Genomic DNA, 19573 nt, shown 5'->3' on the forward strand with positions numbered 1-19573 from the left:
CTCGTGGGTGGGGAGTTTCCACAGAGCGAGTATACCTCGGGAACTAATCCGGAATAAGGGAGGGTTTGAATTGCAAGAGCAATATTTATTTCTGATTAACTCCCTGTACGGACTCTCTTATTCCAGAAGAAGAGTGCCGTTTTCTGGGTTAGCCATTTCTGTTCCACAATTGCTCTTCTGCTCAGGTTCCCCAGGCAGACAAGCCCTAAGGCAGTTAGGAACCCAGATCCCATTAGATTTCAGTGGGGATTTGGCACCTTATTCCCTGAGGTTCCTTTGAAATCCTAGCCCCCATCGTCCACCAGTCAGGAAATAGCATCAGGCATTTCAGCGGGCTGAAGGGCTCCCCGGATGCATCATTTTTATTAATTTCCCCCCACATGAGCACAGCTCTCCACCCTGGTTGAGCCTCAGTGATGGAGTTTGCAGGAATAGGATGTGGCCCTACAGAGCTCCCCGCACTGTGCGTGGATGTCAACATTGCTGCATCTGGCTAGGGGTCTGCTTGGGGCGTGGAGCTCCTTGCAGATACATTTTTTCTCTCGCCCTCATTCTCTTCCCCTTGCTGCAAAATGCCGCCAAAAGTGTTGCAAGCCCACACCAGCCCTGAGCTATGTGACAACGCGCACCAGTGCTGCGAGCAGCCTTCCCTATTTCGAGCGGCTCTGACCACAGCTCGAAGGCCACGCGAGGGAGTTCTGGGTTTCCTTTGTCGCTGGTGGTAACTTACTCGCGTCTCTTATTATAAACACTAATCCGGGAGGGGGAAAACAGCCCTTGCAGAGCAGCTCTGACTCTTCCCCTGCTGAGTCACTCCACTAGCATCCAGCGCCTAGAAGGGGTCTGGAAGCCACATGAACAGGGGGCTTTTGAATGCAAGCCACACACTCTAGGGAATTTCAGATTCCAGAGCGGGATTCAACTGGTCAATCGACTGTCAAAGCCCTGGCTGGGATGATTTAGTTGGGGTTGGTCCTGCTTTGAGCAGGGGGTTGGACTAGATACCTCCTGAGGTCTCTTCCAACCCTGATATTCTAGGATTCTATGGTCCCACTATTTTCAGGGTCCATTGGGAGACAAGTCAGCCAGGCCCAGAGTCTGCTTGCACACTTTGCTCCTTGCAGAAAGCTTGCTCGGTACCTGGGAAGCGTCTCCTGCAGGGTGATGAAGGAGGGAGGGTACAAGCCAGAGGCTGCACAGGGAAGGGCTGGGAAATTGTGCTGGTGAGCAGCCTGCAGCCTGTCAGCAATTCCCAACCTGGGCCTAGCAAGGACAGTAGCCAAAGGCTGGCAACTCACCAAGCTGCTGGAAGACAAATGCTTCGACTCCTTAAAAAAGGTCAAGATGCCCCCCTCCAGGACAGTCCAGGATGAGCTCCAGTTCTTCCTGGGGGAGGAATGGTGAGGAAAGCATTAAACCCAGATGTCGGTTACGCTGGCAGGACCCTGTTCTCATGCTGCCAGCTGAGGAAGGGAAGGTGGGGGGCAGCCCTACGCATGGCACAGCCCCTTCCCTCAACGGCCTCCTCACTTCCTAAGGAGACACTGGTTCCTTCATTGCTGGCTGGTCCGGGAGTTCTACATCAAAATCCTCCTCCCTGTGCTCGGAACTGTACGCAGGGAGAAGTGCCGAGTTTGCTGGTCTGTGGCCAGATGCTGGCACAGCCCTTTGCTGTCCGGGAGGCTGGGCGGCCTGGAAAACTTACCAATAGAGGAGGGGAGGTTAGACCCAAATGAACATTATCTACCTAACCCTGCATCCCACCGCAGGCTGCTCAGGCTGGGGCAGGGAGCTCCTGGCAAGTTCTGCTCAAAACGTGAATGTTTGCAAAAGCAGGTGCATAGATTTCAAAGCCAGAAGGGACCATTATAATCTCGTCTGACCTCCTGCATAATAGCTGGGAGCTGCTATAGGTTCTGGCCCCCCCAGGACTGCCCATGGGCCCCTCTTCAGCCAGCAGTGAGTCCCCAGAGCAGTGAGCTGGGATACTGCAGCCCCCGGGTCTACACCACAGAGCTAGTCTGGGGGATCGGCTCCGGGTTGGCCTAGCCCAGGTGTGAGCAGCCAGGCTGCAAAGCCCTGCCGGCGTCACTGGGACCTCAGTGGTGCTGCATTCCCCAGTGCGTGTCACTAGGATTTCAGGGGGGCAGCCCCCGGTTCTTTGTGCCGCACTACACTGAGCCGCTCTGTGATCCTCTGCCCTTGTGGGCACACAGGAGGGAATTGTGGGAAGGCGCTGGAGGGCTTCTGTGTGGGCGGATTACCAGACCCAGGGCTGTAACCAAGACCCCCAATGGGCCAGCTAGGCCGAGTTGAAAGCTGCACCCCACTTGGGTATGGGAGTTGTGTGTGGGGATGGGACAGGGGTAAGCGCCCAGGAGACAAACCCCTGCACAGAACTTGTACTGGGGGAATTGTCCCCTAGTCAGCTCCGTGACTGTCCTGGCCCCTGGAGGATGGTGCAGTGATGTATAAGGGCCATAGCAGGAGAGCAAATCCCTCCTCAGTCTCGTCTTGGAATGGAGGCTGGATCTTGCCAAATTTGGAGAAATTTGCAGAATGCATCAAAAATGGTGGCAACACCCTCAAAGAGCAGGACTGGCTGAGACTTTCCTAGTTTCGTCTCCCTAGCTCAGGTGGTTCCAGGGCCCACTTCACTCTAGTATCTGAACAGGCCTGTGGGGTGCGGCTACCACCACATTGCACACATGGAGAACTGCAGCACCGAGAGACGCATGGAACACGTCCACGCTGCCGGCGGGGGGTGACTGCAGCACGCATAGACAGACCCAAGCTACCTCTAATTAGCTAGCCCAGGTACCAACAGCAGCGAAGCCCGGGGCAGAACAGACTTCAGCGCAGGCTGTACGATCCCACCCGTACCCTGAGTACTGGCTTGAGTGGCTCTCCAGCACTGGAGAACACGCTGCTCTTGGCACTTGGGCTAGCTCGGGTCTGGCTGTGCATGCTGCAGTCACCCCCTGGTTGCAACATAGCGACACCCTGAGTGACCTGCCCCAAGATCACACAGGAAATCTGTGACTGAGCGGTTAATAGCGTGAACACAAACAACTCATTAGTGACCTGTCTCCCTTTAGTGAAAGATCAAGCAGGACAACCCCCAGCCCCCCCAAACCTTCAAAGCAGGGAAATAAGAAGTTATGGGAAAAGTCTCCTTTATTCCTTGCCTACAGCACTGTTAGTAACACACCACCAGGCGCCCAGAGGCTTTTACTCCCATCTCCAACCATACCCCACAGCAGCACGTCCCCTGGATCCATTCAACAGACTGGAAAGAAGGTGAAAATGTTCAACAGGGAAGGTCATTAGCCACCGAGGGTGGTCAGTGATGGAGAATCACTGATCATTTTTAAATCAAGGTTGGACATTGCTCTAAAAGCTCTGCTCTGGAAATTATTGTCTGCTCTGTGGAAGGCCAGCGAGTCGGAAGTCTGCCCTGGTGCTTGTCACGCTGAGACTCTCTTACCGTAATCGCTTTCCTTTATCAGCTGTTTTTGTCCGGTAAAGAACTCCGGCCTTGTCCAGGCTTTTGAACTGAAATCAAAGATAAGTCAGGGTTTAAATCTGCTCCGTGAGCATTTCCAAGGGAAACTGGCTTTCAAACAGCCGATCATCAGGGCCACTGCTGGAGTGGCCACAATGCACCGTTCTAGTGCCCTGGTGCCATCTCCCTCCCCGCCTGGTAAGCACCCGGGAAACGCCCATGGATTTTCACTTGGGCATCTGGATCACAAGCTCACCAGGAAAATAACTTGCCCCAGGGCCCTATTTCAGGAAGTGCTCGGAGCACACGCTTAGTTGGAAGCCCACACGAGCAGGCCCACTGAAATCCAGGAGGTGACCCACGCGCTTCAAGTCAGGCACATGCTACAGCACCTCCCTGACCCGAGGCCCAGTGGCTGCCCGCTGACAGGGTGGGGTCAGGAGTCTGGGGATCCCTGCAGCTGTCCTTTATGGTCACAATCGCTCCACAGCTACAGTACCCCTTGAGTTAGCCAGCCTGGCCACTACAACAGCTGCCCGGCCCCGGCCGTATGGGTGCCCCCCCCGGGACCCAGGCAGGTGAACAGAACTTGTTGGGGAACGGCACCAAAGGGCAGAGTTAAAGTCAGATCTGCTGACAGCTCCAAAGAAGCCAGCATGACCCCATTAGCAAAATGAGCCCAGTCATCTCCCTCACCTTCTCCTCTTTCTGGATGAGGATGGCTGGCATAGAGTTGTGCCAGCTGGCAAAGGGGCTGCTGTCCTGGCTGGACCCACTGCTCGCTCTCCGGCGGCCCCCTGGCACAGAGACCTGAAAGCAGATACCAGTTAGTCACAAACTGTATTTATCACCAACGCTGAGAGCCCCAGCCAGCAAACCCCATTGTGCTGGGAGCTGTACAGTAGAGAACTTCCTCTGAACACACCAAGATTGGGAGGAGAGGGGACAGAAGCAGCCGAGGAGCAGGGACTCACCCAAGGTCACCCAGCAGGGCAGAGCTGGGAATAGAACCCAGGTCTGTTGCATGCCAGGCCAGTGCCCTGCCCACAGGGCCATGCTGTCCTCCACTTTCCTGACACCTCCTCTGTGCCCTCTGGCGTCACTCTGCTGGCTGGAGTGAATCACTCCCTGACCAAGGGTGGCAGCGGGCAAAGCAAACCCACCATGCCTGGCCTTCGTCTTCATACTGTAGCCAGTACCTGATGGCTCAGAGGCCAACCCCTGGCTAGCGTGAGAATTTCTGCGAGGCTCAGGGCACAGCCTGTGGCATGAGATATGACTGCCCTGAGCTTAGCAGGCAGAAACCCTGATATCACTGGCCAGCCCGTTCTCCAGCCCAGCCCCAGCCACATGGCCCCACAAGCCGGGCACCTGGCAGGGAAAGGAGGGTTTGCTTTAAAAGTATCTGCCACTAGCTCCACTGAGCAGGCCCCGTGCAGAGACTACAGAACAGTGCTGGGGTGGGGCAGGCTCCCCTCGGCACAGCCCCTCCCTGGGCTGGAGAACGCCAGTGTTTGCAGGGAGCCCTGTATCCCCCCAGGAGCAGGGGCCGGCTCCACCTCAAAGCTCCCATGGAGCGCAGCTGCTTTTTCTGCCTGGCCAGCCTGTGTGAAGCCACCCCACCCTCAAGGGGCTCGGAGTTACTTTGCTTTCTAGCTCTGTCATAGGCCCTGTCCCTGCAGGGGGTGGCACAGCTGCAATCCCACAGCACGGACTGCCTGCCCTGGAGCGATATGGGGCTTGTGCTGGGGCAGCGGCCCCAGCTCGGAACTCCAGGCTAGGCAGAGCCCCAGAGTAGGTGGTCTCTGGGGCAGGGCCCATGTTTGGTACGTGCACATACAGCACCCAGCGCGGGGCCCCAAGGTCTCGGGGCACCCCCACTGCTCTCGCTCCGTCAGGAGTTCTGGCCTTGCCGCGAGAAGGTTCTCTGGCCTGGGCCATGCAGGATGGATGGGAGGGTCAACATGGTCCCTTCTGGCCTGGAAACCCACGAACACACGTTTGGCAGCGGCAGCGCTGGGCGGCTGTGGGATCCTGCCCCCTAGTGGGCAGCTGTCACTGCAGGGCTTCCCTCCTGGCTCGCCCTCAAGCGCCAGCCTGCCACAGCCGCTCCCTCGGGATCGTGGGCTCCCGCCCTCCACCCCAGCCCCACCACAGGGTGTGTGGGGAACTTCTACCCTCCCAGCTCTTCTATCACCCACCCTGACACAGTGCCCCCCAGCTGCCTGTAAGCCCAATCGTCCCCTTTCCCCTCTCACGCTGCTGCCTCCAGCTTGGCCCCACGCCCTGGGGCCGGCGCTTTCATCACGTCATTTGTGGGTTTTCCAGTCGTGCCTAGAGGCCCCTCCTGAGATCAGAAGCCCAAGGTGCCAGCCCCCCCCCCCACATCGAGCCCTCAGCCTTCTCCTCACCCAGCCCTGCTGCCCCAGAGCTCCTGAGCATCAGCCCTTTAATGCTGGGAACTCCTCAGCCGTCGCCCCCCAGACTCCTCTCAGCCCCCAGCCCCGCCGCTCTGCACAGACACTCCTTCACTCCCACCGAGCCAGCTGAACTCTCTCACTCCCCGCCCTGCCACTGGTAGCACCCGCTTCCTTCGCTCCTGCCCCCTCACTGCTGAGAACCTCTGGGGAAATCCAGCGCTTGGGCGGACTGCGCCCACCTTCCCTGGGGAACAGCTCTGTGCCCCACACGGAAACCGGGCCAGTCTGTTCTCGGCCTCTCTCCCCTGGTGCCCCTCCGCCACCTCCACAGCCCAGGGGCTTGCCAGATCATTAAAAGGGCAGGTTGAGTCTCCAGCACACGTCATCCTCCCCTTCCCTGTGCTGTCCCCACTCCACTTCCACCCCAACTTCTTCCCCAAGAGCCATCAGGCTCCATTTCCTCTCCTTTCAAACCCCATACGTCCTGCCTGGCCCTCGTCCCCCTCCAATGACTCCCATTCCCCCACCAGCTCCGTACCGTGTCCGAGGCATAATGGTCAGGGTAGAAGGCTTGCCCCTCGGGGTTGTTCTGGCTGCACCAGCCTGGAGAGGGGCTCAGCTCTGCCGAGTGCCTGGGGGATCTCCCTGGCAGAAGGTAAGGGTAGGTGCTCTGCTCGTAGGACCCCACCGGAGAATAGTCCTCCTCCGGGTAACCGTCCAGCTCCTCAGGGGACAGGTCCGGATAGTCCGTTTCCGGAGTCGGCGGCTGAGAACGTAAGAGAGGTCACCTCTGCGCACCTCTCTGCCTCCCCCACGCTCCCTGTGCCCCGCCAGGGTGCGCTCCCCAGACCCCCTTGCAGAGAGGAGAGAATCCAGCAGGATCCTGGAGATCCCCAGCACTTCCCTGGGTTATTCCCCAGACCAGCACCAAGAATCTACCCGCCCGGTCGGCGCTGTTCCATTCTGCACTTCACCAAACCCAGCCATCACCCCGCGCTCCCCAGAGCTACTGGCTTGGGCTCCCCCTTGTACTCCCCTCCTGGACCAGCCAGCTTTTCTCTCACTCCTGCTCTTCCTGGTAGCTCACCCTCTGGTCCATGGGTCTGTACTGTGCAATTGCAGGCTGCATCTCCTGGGTGCTGGGCTCGTCCGCAGCCGGAGGCGGCTCCCACGATGTCTCACCCGTTACTGAATTATAGAAAAACACCTCGCCGCTGGCATCATCCACATACTGGCCCCATTCGGCCGCCGCGGGACTGGGGGCAAGAGATGGCGAGGGAGAGGGAGCAGGACTCACTCCATCTTCTGGGCACCCGAACGGGGAATCCCAGGTGGTCTCGCCCGTCACAGAGTTGTAGTAGAACAAGTGCCCACTGCCCGTGTCCGTATGGGTCTCCCAGTCCGCAAGGACACTGCTAGGGCAGTGCTGGGGTGGGGAGGGGTCAGTGGCTGCTGATTGCTGCCGGAGCTCCTGTATGTTCACATACACTGGGGTGGGATTCTTCTCCTCCTCCTGGCAGGCCTGGGGAGAGATCAGGACTACAGTCTGTCAGGCTGGATTTGGGATGGCAGCACTGGGCAGGAGACGACGTGGGTGGGGTCTGGGCAGGGATGGCGAGAGCATTCTGGTCGGACCGTCAGAAATGCGCCGGCCGCGGTGGGGAGAACAGCCGACGGAGCCAGGGTTCTGGGAACTCATGGCAGGGCTCTGGCTGCCAGAGGGACATTGCTGCACTGTCATGCCAGGCTCCCTCCCGGGACTGCTAAGCCCACGTGTCCCAAACCCATGAGCCAGGCCCCAAAAGTCATGAGTTTAAAAGATTATAAATACTGTGGCCCGAGGACCTTCTGGGTTTCAAGCCCTTGGGGGTCATGTTTTCCAGCTTTTCTCCACCTAGGAACTCACTCTGATGTCAATGAGAACTGAGATCTCACAAGACTCCAGGAGCTGGGGCTTTAAAAACCAAACAAACACCGTCATGAGACTCATGATGGAATTGTAACCATTGGCAACTCAGCCTCCCCAACCCTGAACTCCAGCCATGGGAAAGAGTCCGGTACTCACCTCTGTAACACATCCTCATGGGGCACACCAGGTTTCACTCCCTTCCCCCACTGCTGCACCAGGCTCTTCCCAGGCCCCCCCAGGAGAGCCCCAACATCGCAGTTTTGGAGCCTTCACTCACAGCCCCACACTGCCAAGCCATTCATTCAGTCTCCCAGGCCACGCAGCCAGCCCTCCACCTGCCTGCCCCCACAGTGGGCACCACAAGCTCTACCTCACCTTCTCCTGGCCCCCCAGGGTGGAAAGGGCATTGCGAGAGAGTGCTGCAGTCTGGCTATCCCTGCTCAGCACAACCGCCCTCAGGGGGCATTGTAGCCAGTGGAGGAGCTCAAACTAGCCCCCTTAACGCTGAGCTATTTTTGCTGCAAAACGTACTTTGTACATATCTGGGGACAAAATGACACTACAAAACCCCTTCTACAGAAGGAATATCGATAAAGTCACTAGAGATACAGCTGGATAGAGATCCATTATTGTGAGTACACAGGGCAAAAACTACACAGTGCTACACTTGCACTTGAGGTCTAAAAATAGTGGCATGGTAAGGCAGTGTAAAAGCAGTGTATTGCACACAATAAAAACCCAGCACCTGCTCCTGTAATTGGGCTGGTTCCTATGCATGAAAGGGAAGGGCAGAAGAGGAAGGCTGGACCAGGGGTTAGAGCCCTCACTTGAGAGAGCTCAGTTCAATTCTCTTCCCTGCCACAGACTGTGTGATCTTGGGCAAGTCACTTAATTTCTCTCAGCTCCCATCTGGAGCAAGGGGAGAATAGCCTTGCCCTGCCTCGCCTCGTAGGGGGAGGGGAGCATTGTGAGGTGCTCAGATAATCCAGCAATGGGTCCCAGGCAGCAGACTGAGGTGGGGCCAGCATCCTTTTGCATTTGTACAGGTTTCACCAAATTGATTTAAAAAAAACCCAACCAATCTGCACACTTGTAGTTAAAGCAGGGTCACTTTTTTGGTGCCAAACCAGACTGCTTCTTTACATATCTAGATTTAATCATCCAAATTTGGACATTTTGGCCCAATTTAATGGAACATGAAAAATGTCCAGTTCCCTCTGGAAAGTCAGGGAATGCACAACCTCAGAACATTGTCAACTTTCTGATAAATCCCCTTTCAATTGCAGGAAATTTTAAATTTTCCTACTACAAACATATAAAGCTTTCCCACCACGCCCCTGTGGCGTTGTTAAATGTCATCTGAGCAAGAGGGAAGACTGGCTTATTGACTGTACCAGGAAACTAACTGGCTTCAGGTAAACTGCTGTCACATGTCCAAAGGAAATGAGCTGATAAGACGCAGACAGTTGTTTTCTCCTTGTGATCGCTGTAGTTCTATGATCATATGTGTTACTGGAGCTATAATGGGTACAAAGTTTTCACACAGAAACACCGAGAGTTGATTGCCCCGCAGCGTCTCACGCCCATCTCCCACGGTACACACACAGAGCCAGCAGTCTCAGTTGAGAACCCAGCCAAAGGGCAGGTGAGGAAACTGAGGCACTGAGCAGGGAGGTGACTTGCTCACACTCTCACAGGCAGAGCCAGGAACAGAAGCCACCTCTCTCACCTGGCACCCTGTTCCCATCCGCTGGCTAGACCAAACTCGGAGGCTGCTCAAGCCAACCTGCTGCCCTAGGCAGAATTTCAGTGTGACACCCCCTCCTTGGTGCTGGAATCTTTGCTCCCCACATATGAGAACCTGAACTCAGCAGAGGTGTGACAAGGGGGGGGCCCAGGGGGCCCAGGTGCCCCCCTTGACCCCTGACTGAAGCTGGGAGGTGTAACTGTATTGCCCCTTACCTTGGCCCAGCCACCCCTCCCACATGATGGAAGGGCAGCTGGGCCAGCTGGAGTGGTGCTGTGACCCCATGTACCCCGTCACAGCACCAGTCACTCAGAGCTGGCCTGGTCGCCCCCCCTCCCCACTGTTGCAGTCCTTCAGGCGCCACTGCAAATTTCACCAGCCAAGCACTCAAAATAACCAACCCCCACCCCCACTCCTCCCAGAAATCTGCCACCTGCGGCAGCTGCCTAGAGGTAGAGCAGCCCCTGACCACAAGGTCCCCACCAAAGGTTCCCATAGCAATCACCATTTTCCCAGCCTCTCCCCTCTCTTGGGCATTCTGTAGCTTGGGTTGATTCTGCCCAGTTGAAACTCATAGAATTATTTTAGGCCCAGGATACTATTCCTGGCCAGGCCCCATTTGCCACAGTCCCCCCCGTCAGTGTTGCTGGCTATATTTACCAACATGCTACCTACTTCCTCTTCCTTTCCAAACCGGTGATGGAGACAAACTATTTACAGACTCAACATCAGTCTCTGGGGCGATTCACTGAACCCTCCACAACGTAACACGATTCCCATCTCCGTCACCCTTTGTCACAGACCTATAGCAGAGCCCCCAGCCACGTCAAGACACATTTACAATCTGAGCCCGATCCCCTGAGCCCGTCGACTGAAGCCCACTCCAGGGTATTGCGAGTGCTGAGCGGTAGGATGCTGCGCCCTCGGCTTAGCCCATAAGCGACAGTTACTCTTTCTTGCTGGCTAAGATCTACGCTTCCGCACCTGGGATGAGCTGAACAAACGCAAGAGCCTGCTCCGAGTTCTGGGCAGCGCTTTAGGAGCATGGGTGTCCATCTTCCAGCCCCCGGGACCACGAAGAGGAGCGAGCGCGGGTGCTTTGGCGGGCAGGAGCGTCACAGCAGCAAAGCAAAGGGAACTGGCCCCTAGCGAGAGGCCAATCGAGAGAGGAGAGAGACTTCCCCAAACCTGCCCTGATATGGGCCTGAGCCTTTCACACGTTTCCTGTTGGGGTTTGTGGGGCGGAAGGGTTGCCGTGGTTACACAAGTTTCAAGTTATGCATAATTAGTTATTTGTTGACATTTTACATAATCTTGCAACCTGGCGGCTGCATTCACGCTTCTAAAAGTGGCTCGCTGGTGGCGAAAATCTGAGCAGTAACTTCTGGGACTAGGTTGGATCGAGGGGAAAGAGCCAACATTTAACCCACCTTCAAAGATTTGCTTTTCTAAAGATTCCCTCCAGAGCCAGAAAAGTCTCACCTATACAGAGGACTGTTAAATTCCCACCTCCCGGGAGGAAAGTGAGACAAACACCATCCGGGGACTGGCAAAGAATAGAGCACATATTAAGGACTGAAAAACACTGTAATGCACTTGGCTCAGCTGCAGGGAAAGGATGCAGCCAGTTGAGGGCGCCTCTATCCAGCTCAGCATCCAGCCTACAGAGGGCTCCATAACCCCTATAGGAAAAGGAGCTACCATGGGGCGGTCAGGGAGCCGGTGGCAGGCAAGGAAGCAGCCTGTGGCTTGCCAGGGAACAGGAGGCGTGGGGGCAGCTGCAGAGTGTGACAGCAGGACAGCGTGGGTGAATGGGCCGCAGCGAGAGTGCAGACCAAAGAGCCGGCCATGGGTTGGCTCTGCAGGCCAGGGTGTGTGTGTTGGCATTGCTTCCAGAGGAGGCGTGGCCCTAGACTAGTCTGGGGAGCTGCACGGAACACGGTTACCCTTGACCCCTTCAGGGGGCTGCCCTTAGGGGCTGGGTTAGGAATGGGGGTGGCATTCGTTGACTGTTGCAGTCCTGGTGCCCATGGAGTTGGCAGCTTGTTCCTGGCAGCCCTCCTGAAGGAATCCTCCGTCACCTGGAACGTGCAAGTGGTCACGGGAATCCACCAACAAGCCCAGTACCCGGAGCACCTGCAGCACTCGCCTCTGTTCCCGGTGCGCCCAGTGCACTACCCAACCTCTCTAGGGGACTGGACCTGCCGCACACCCAGCCGCGCCTGGCAGGAGGCCGGGTTACAACAGTCCAGCCGTGTGACACTGGAGAGTTAAAGTTCCCATCGGAAACTCAGCGTGTGCGTTAGTCGATCTTGTGTTGCACTAATGTGGTGATTTGGTTAAAAAAAGAAACCAACAATCATGCCTCTTTGAGAGGAGCTGCATGTGCAAGGGTATGAGTTCACACCAGCTCTCTGATTTACCGGTCAGCAACAACCAGCTGAAAACGCTGAACAAGTTCTCAAAAGCCACTGAAGAGCCCTCCCTTAGATTTTCAGAAACAGCGTCTCCCGGGGCACAGGGGTGGCTCAATACACCCGGAGGAGACCTACTCCAGAGTAAAACATGGGCAAAGCAACAACCCATTCAGCAACATTTGCCTGAGTCTGCAGACGGGGCAGACAAATTACAATTAGAATTTAGGCACAAATCTGTAGCTTCTCCACCCAGCAAACTGGAGGGTGCACACAGGGAAATGAAGTGGGGGGAGAAAAGAACCTCTAGCCACATGGTATTCACTTTTGCAAAACTTTCCTCAGCCCTGACTCAGCAAGGCACCTAAGCACACACGTAATCTTAAGCATGGGAATAGCCCCGCTAAATTCAATGACTCACATGTTTCAAGTTAAGCATGTGCTCCAGGGCCAGACTGAATCAGGGTAACAATCTTTTTTGGATTAGTCCGTTCAACAAACCACTTGGCCTAGAAACACCAAGCATCTTCTATCCTTTTGCCCTCAAAGAGAGCTGACAGCCAAGATCTCTTTTTTAAACGGTTTGGCGCAGTCTTGCAGTTGTTTTATAGAATAGAGCGAATACGGCACACAAGGTCCTTGGGGCCAGACCAGCTAACTACATAGGCCACTCCAGAGCTTCATACTGAAAGTTCAGTGTTCATTTTGTTAGTAATGGTGAAAGCAGATTTCATAGCTGTGGTATTGTTTCGCTGACACACAGAATCACAGCACTGACGGCCAGGATTAGTGTAAAAGGCATCATCTTAGCAGCGAAGACAGGAAAACCAGATTTAAGCCAAACAAAGGCCTCACTGCAGGAGAGCCTTTGAACACAATATTCTGAGGAGACATGCAGGCTGACTCATGGACTAAACTCTCAAGACATTAGCATGCTAAAGCTGATCTATGCTTGCAAACAAGCCAGCTTCAGACTGCAGTTTCTCCAGACTCCCTAAAACGAGGCAGCTAGAATGGCATCTAAAATCATTCCATTCCCGGATGACACATGGCACTGGAATGGCAAAGAAGTTAAATAAAGCATGGTTATATTATATTATCAATAGGGCTACGTTTTTGTCACGGATATTTTTAGTAAAAGTCATGAACAGGTCATGGGCAATAAACAAAAATTCACGGAAGTCTATGACTTGTCCCTGACTTTCACTAAAAACATCCCTGATAAGATGGAGAGGTGGGTTCAGCACCCACTGCTGCTGAGGGTCCAGGATTCCCCACCGCTGCGGTGAGTAGGAGCTCTGGGGTTCCCCTGCCTGCAGGGGCTGGGCTACTGTGGGGTCCCCTTGCCCCCCAGGGCAGCTGGACGCTCAGGGGGGTCCCCCGCAACAGCTGGGCTGCTGCGGGGGGTTCCCCCACCGCCCCTCCCGGCTGGGCAGATGCAGGGGGTTCCCTCCAGGGCAGGGGCTGGGATCTGTTGGGGGCCTGGCTGGGAGTTCCAGCCCTGGGGCAGAAAATGTCACAGAGGTCAATGGAAGTCACGGCATGACATAATCGTAGCCTTAACTATAAGCAAAAATCTACATTAACACGAATATCAAAGGTGCACAGTCAGTTGCTCAAAAGACAGGAAATGCCTGAGTAAAGGTTGCCCATGCAACCTTAATTTGGGCCCACATGCATCAGGATGTAGTTTTTAATCACAGACTATTGTTTTCCCCACAGGACCCTGGGCTCATTCAGTGCCCAGTGGATTAGATAGCAGTTCATTATTTCTTTTTAGCCTCCTCATTCAATACCAGGGCCACCCAGAAGATTCAGGGGGCCTGGGACAAAGCGGGGGAGCTGCGGTGCTTGTACTCACCTGGCAGCGGTCCGGGTCTTCGGCAGCATTTCTGCAGCGGGGGGCCCTTCAGTCGCTCCGCGTCCTCGGCAGCACTGAAGGGCCCCCCGCCGCCGAAGACCTGGAGTGACTGAAGGGCCCCCCGCTGCCGAAATGCCGCCGAAGACCCGGACCGCCGCCGGGCCAGGGCTCGCGGGGCCCCTGCGGGGCCCAGGGCAAATTGCCCCACTTGTCCCCCTCTCTGGGCGGCCTTGTTCAATACGCAGCCCCAGGCCTTGTTTACTGCACACCCTTCAAATGCTGCACTGAATTCAGAATTATTCATTTCCTCCTAGGCTTTTCTGTAGTGCTCATGGCTGCAGAAATGGAGTACTGCAAACCAGTCCTGAACTCACCGTAGGAATACAAGGTGAGATAGCATTACCCCCATTTTACAGATGGGTTCACTGACACACAAGGAGAGCAAGGCCAACGTTTGCAAAAGTATCCATGAATTGCTGGGGCCTCTGTTCCTGGGTGCTCAGCTACAGCCATCAAGGGCCTGTTTTTCCAGAGGCGCTGAGCACTCACAGCTCCCACTGCTTTCAGCTACAGCTGGGAGTGCTCAGCACTTCTGCACATGAGGCCCCAGGTGTCTCCAGTTGGGTAGGAGGCACACAAAGCCAGGGCGGGTTCCCCAAGCAGCCGGGCAGACTGGGTACTGAGCACATCGGGCAATCCAGTACTGCCTAGTTCAGTGGTTTGGGTCTGAGGGAAGCAGGAAAAGTGACCCAGGATAACCCCTGTTGTCTCCGTGCCACCCCCTCAGTAACATGGCCCAGCTTTTCATTCCAGAAGGGGAACGGCTGCCTGACCAATTAGTTGGTCCCCTTTGTTCTCCCCCCCCATGCCCCTCCTTCACCCCCTAACCCGCGGCTAAACCTCCCCAGTCCTGTGTTTGCTCCTATAAAACATAGCCACCAGGAAGGGAGAGAGAACAAACCCTCAAATAGCCCCTCACCTGTGGTGGGCCAACTGCCAGCTGGAGCCTAGCGCTGGCCATCGGGGGGCATTTATTCCCAGCCTGCCCGGGCTTGGCGCAGCACTCTCACCAGGCTGGCTGGGAAAGGCAGGCAGGCCCAGGCCAGGCGGACATTTTAGAAGGCTGATCAGGATGGCTCCTGGGGCCCTTTATAAACAGGGCTCTCCCTGCAGATGGAGAAGCAGAGCTAGGGAAGAGAGGGAGATAAGCGGCTCCCAGCAGGGTACAGGGACTGTCGGGAGCTGGCATGTGCCCTTAGGGTATACGAATATTAGGCTGCCACGTGTGTTATAACTGGGGTGTCGTGAACTCGGCTCTCTGGTGCTGCTGTTTGTTCTGAGCAGCCCCGGTGAGCTGGGCTGCCCGGGAGAACAGCTGAGCCACTCAGGGTCTTAACCACAAGCCCTGCTCCTCTGGTCCGGGCTCATGGACCCCCAAGGAATGAGCCCCCTGGGGTTTGTACCAAATGCCCAGCCAGCCGAGCTCTCCAGCCCAGTCCTGCTGTGCATGCTGGCCCCACTGAGCCCAGGGGGGAGGCAGGAGGGTGCTGGGAGGAAGGCTGGGAATAGGCGGAAGGAGGTCGGCAGGAGAGTGGAGAAGAGGCTGAGGAGAGGCGGTGGCAGGGGGCTGGCAGGGGATAGCGGTGGGTGGAATAGTGCTAAGATGGCGGCTGGGGCAGAGCCTGAGGGGCTGGCCCCAAAGTGAAGGCACTTGCAGCCTGATGGAGAGGTTTTTGGAGGCAGCAAGGAAACCTGTAGCTCCAGGGAAAGCGGGGAGCAAGAGCCCCATGTTGGGGGGCAAGACAGCTACTCCCCGAGCTGACGGGCAGAGCTCAGGGTATGCTCTGCCAGGAGGCAGTGAGGTGGGAGGGCCACTACAGGAGGAAGAGGTCGGCTGCTCCTGCTCCCCCTATCAGAGACCCAGCAGCTGCTCCTGGCTGCCCTTGTTGAGGAGTGAAGGCTGTGGAGAGCGGAGGTCTGAAAGGAGCAGCTGAGGAAAGGCCCAGAGGGTGAGCAGGCTAGGCTCCTGGGAGATGGGTGAGGAGAGACAGGGGAGCAATGGAGGAGGAAGGATGGCCTAGTGGTTGGGGCTCTGGCCTAGGACAGGGGAGACTAGGATTCAATTCCCTGCTCTGCCACATACTCCTTGGGTGAGTCACTTAGTGTGTCGGCGCCTCAGCCCGCTCTGAGCAGTGGGGTTACCAGCCCTGCCGCTGAGGGGGGCGTGAGGAGACAGCTGTGCAAACAGAGAGGTGCTCTGATATGACAGTAATAGGGGCCACGTAAAGAGCCTGGAAGGAAAAGAACAAACTGTGCTAGGGCATGAGCCGCTGCAGCAGGCAGTGAGAACTGTGCCCGAAGGAGGGGTAGAGGCACCAGCCCTAGAGACGCTGGACTGAGCACTAGCAGAGAGGGGCTTCGGCCCCAGGGCTTCCCCTCAGCCCTGCAAAGCGACCTGGCCCCTGGCCTACTTTGCAGGAGGGAGCCTGTGCGGTCTCGGGGTGAGACCACAGGCCTTAGGCAAGCACCCCTGTGCCCCAGTTAGCATGAACCCTGCTCTGGAGCCACCGGCCCTTTCACAGCTGCCACCGCTGAGCAGGACCAAGGAGAAGGGGCTCCCCTACCCCCACTGTCACCACTCCTCCAGACCAAAGGAGTCTGGGGATCTCTTCCCACCCAGGCTGTTGCTGCTCTGCCTGGCCCCCTTCCCTGCAGCCCATGTTGCTTCTCCTGGCAGGGTGACTCTGGGGCTACCCTTCCATCTCAAGTGCCACATGCCCCTCCTCCCATCAGTTTCTGGGGCTGCTGTGAAGCCCCCGCTTTCCTCCTGGGGTTATGGGAGTGGGTCTTTCTCCAACCCCCCTTTTCTGGAAGCAGCAGTGACAGGGAAGCTGTGGGATGGGGGATTGTAATTACTGGGTCATTCAGCCCTGGCCTCACAGTAATTCTGGTGCCAGCTGCGGGGGGCAGGGTGCCCCTGATGGGTCTGTTCCATCTTGAAATCCCATGGCTATATTCCAAACAAGTGTGGTGTTCCCCTGGAGTTCAGGCTAGTGTAAAACGAGTAAGGGGCACCTGTAATAAATAGGAGGGGGCCAATCCCACCGCTTGAACCTACTTGACACAAACAATGCACTCCAAAGTATCCATCTGCCTGTTGAGGGTCCCTGACATGCCCTTAACTCTGACCCATAGCAGCAGCCCGAGCTCCATTAGACACTCGAGATCCTTCTCCAGCTACCACACAGGATCCTCTTTTTAGTGACCACAAAAACACATCTGGATACTTCTTCTCTTAATGCTACTGAGCCAGCACGAAGGGGGGAGAAGCCCATTTCCATGCCTAGGTACGGCTGGTGAAGTGACCCTCACCTGTGAAAACGGAGCTTGGTATTTCAAATGTCTTTGGGTTTGGTTTTCTTTTTTTAAGGAAACAACATTCTCCCGAGGGTATTTTGCTGCAACTGCATCTAAGTGTGGGGTGTGAGTGGAGAGAATCAGACTGACGCACACATTAAAATCTGTGCAATGCATGGGAACTGGGACACGTACAATGACAAGTGCAAGAGAGACATTGTTACTCCTCAAGCTATACATTCAAGTGAATAGATTCCTGTGTCCCTGTATTCGTGAGAAGACCCCTTTGAATTCTGAATTCCTGCATGGGTCCTGCGAAGGGCCTGCTTCTTAGCTAGGGACTTTTTCAGAGGTTGTTCAGGCACTCAGCAGCAGAGTTACTATTCTGGCAATAAAAGCAGTCACAAAATCACACCCTAGGTGAGTGAAGGGGATATTTTGACCCTCGCTGTTCTGCAGCTGGCCCAAGCTTTCTGGGATTCCACCTTGGGATGAGCCATGGCATGTGATGTTCCCAGGCAATAGGTTTGATTTTGCGAGATCACGGGGACTGGATTATAAAATCAGGTTTAGCTGGGGACTCTGGGACCACAATGAAGCACGCATGGATGTTAGGAATGCACCTCTCCTTTTCACATGCATGTTCCTGTGCGCACTGTGCATGTCTGCATCTGCCCCTTCAGTGCAGGTGGGTGTAAATGTGCTGCCCAGCTCCTGTCTGTGTCAGTGGGGCAGGGATGGAGGAGATAGTCCCACAGAGAGACACCGACAGTCAGGGAAGACTGGGAACAGACTCGCCCATTGCCTTCCCAACCAATTCACCTCTTTGCCTGCTGAACGACCTCTGAGCTGATGGGGGCCCATCCCTAGTTGAGGGGCTGGTACCTGGACATGCCTTGCTAACAGGAGAGGGGGCTGGGCAGGCATTTCATGCTGCCACGCTTATTCCTTCAAGGCTGCAGAAAAGCTGTTAAAGGAGAACACTCTGCCCTTAACAGCCCTGGCCTGTGACAAGTGGACAAATGAGTCACAAGCCAGCTGAACCTGCCCTGCCTGGCCCATACAGTTGGGTGCCACCCCACTCACCTCTTGAGAGGCCCAGCTCAGAGCCAGCCATCCTGCACCCGTGCCCCACTCCTATAAATCTCTGAACACCCCCATAGGGCATCAGTGAGAAAAGGCCGGTTGCTACATACTCACAGTGAGGTGAATGGGGCTGGCTGAGACTCCTGGCTGCTCGGGGCTCTGATCCCCACCTGCATGGCACTATGGTGAATGCATTCAACAGCCACCCCTCCGCCCTGCTTACAGTGTCTTCCGTTTGCTCACACATCCTGGTCTGGATCAGGTAAGACACATACCCTGATTTGCATAGGGAGGGGCTAGTCCTCCTTGGGTTTAACCCTTCTGTTGCCCCATCCCAGCTGCTGGGGAGTGCTCTGACTAATCACAAAGGACTGGCTTAAGCAAACTCAACCTGTGCAGAGACCAAGCCCTTTGGAGCCTGCGGGACCTTCCCTAGGTAACGTTCCTGGTAATGCTCTGGAGTCTGTGGCCATCTGCTTGTAGGCCAGGGAGGCTGTTCTAGCCAGGGCAGTACAGTCAAATCCAGAGAGGTGGGGAAATCGGGTCTGTCTCATGCCCTTGGTGTGCGGAGCCTGCTGCATTTCTGTGCCTGCAGGCAGCACGGCCCCACCTGCTAGTGGAGTTTGGGTCCAAAGCATTAGCAAGCAGAACCTCTCTCCTCAATTCAATTCCCCCATTCCCCACCCCATTGAGGACACAGCCTGGCCTGCAGGGGCTCAGCAGGACGTTTGCAGAAGTGACTAGTGAATTGGGGCTCCCAATGTGAGGCACATTAAAGGGGCTTGACTTTCAAAGGCTGGGCCTGGCCCCGTCTGCAAACAGGGCCACGCTTGGGGGTGTCAGGTTGAAAACCCCAAACCTGAGGCCATGAGGATCTTGGCCCTGGAACTTAGGAAACGTGAAAACAGGATTCAAACACGATGCCTAATCACAGCTGGGAGCAGGCTTGTGTGCCCTGGAGAAAAAGGTGTCTCTGCCAGGCGCGTGCTAACGCAAGTGATGTAACACTCCTAGTGCACACAAGGCAGTTGCAGCGGGGAACCCAAGTGGTCGGGGAGGGGTTACCTGATCCGGCTAATGCGGGTTAAAGCTGCAGCTGGAGCTGCAGCAGGATGGGAACACAGGTCAGCGTGGTGTGAAAATATATTTTTGCTGGTGACGCCAAGACGTGCTGGTTGTTAACATGTGTTAAGCCACGACTGGACCTTCTCCAGAGCACAGGGAGACCCCCCCAATGCCAGGGGGAGGGGTCAGGAGCGGCACCAGGGTTTTTG

General features: G+C 56.0%; 1 protein-coding gene across 1 annotated transcript in view; it reads right to left on the minus strand.

Annotated features, from left to right (window-relative positions):
- Positions 1-19573, minus strand: part of ARHGAP27 (Rho GTPase activating protein 27) — a 53932-nt gene that overhangs the window by 19328 nt on the left and 15031 nt on the right. Inside the window, exons 2-6 of the mRNA XM_029913150.1 lie at positions 7013-7447; positions 6464-6691; positions 4202-4315; positions 3488-3555; positions 1299-1386 (exon numbers count right to left, since the gene is read on the minus strand). Coding sequence (XP_029769010.1) covers positions 1299-1386; positions 3488-3555; positions 4202-4315; positions 6464-6691; positions 7013-7447 — 933 coding nt within the window. The remainder of the gene's footprint in view (positions 1-1298; positions 1387-3487; positions 3556-4201; positions 4316-6463; positions 6692-7012; positions 7448-19573) is intronic.

Source organism: Terrapene carolina, unplaced genomic scaffold, assembly GCF_002925995.2.
Source record: "Terrapene carolina triunguis isolate 2854851 unplaced genomic scaffold, T_m_triunguis-2.0 Scaffold495, whole genome shotgun sequence".
Taxonomy (NCBI): Eukaryota; Metazoa; Chordata; order Testudines; family Emydidae; genus Terrapene; species Terrapene triunguis.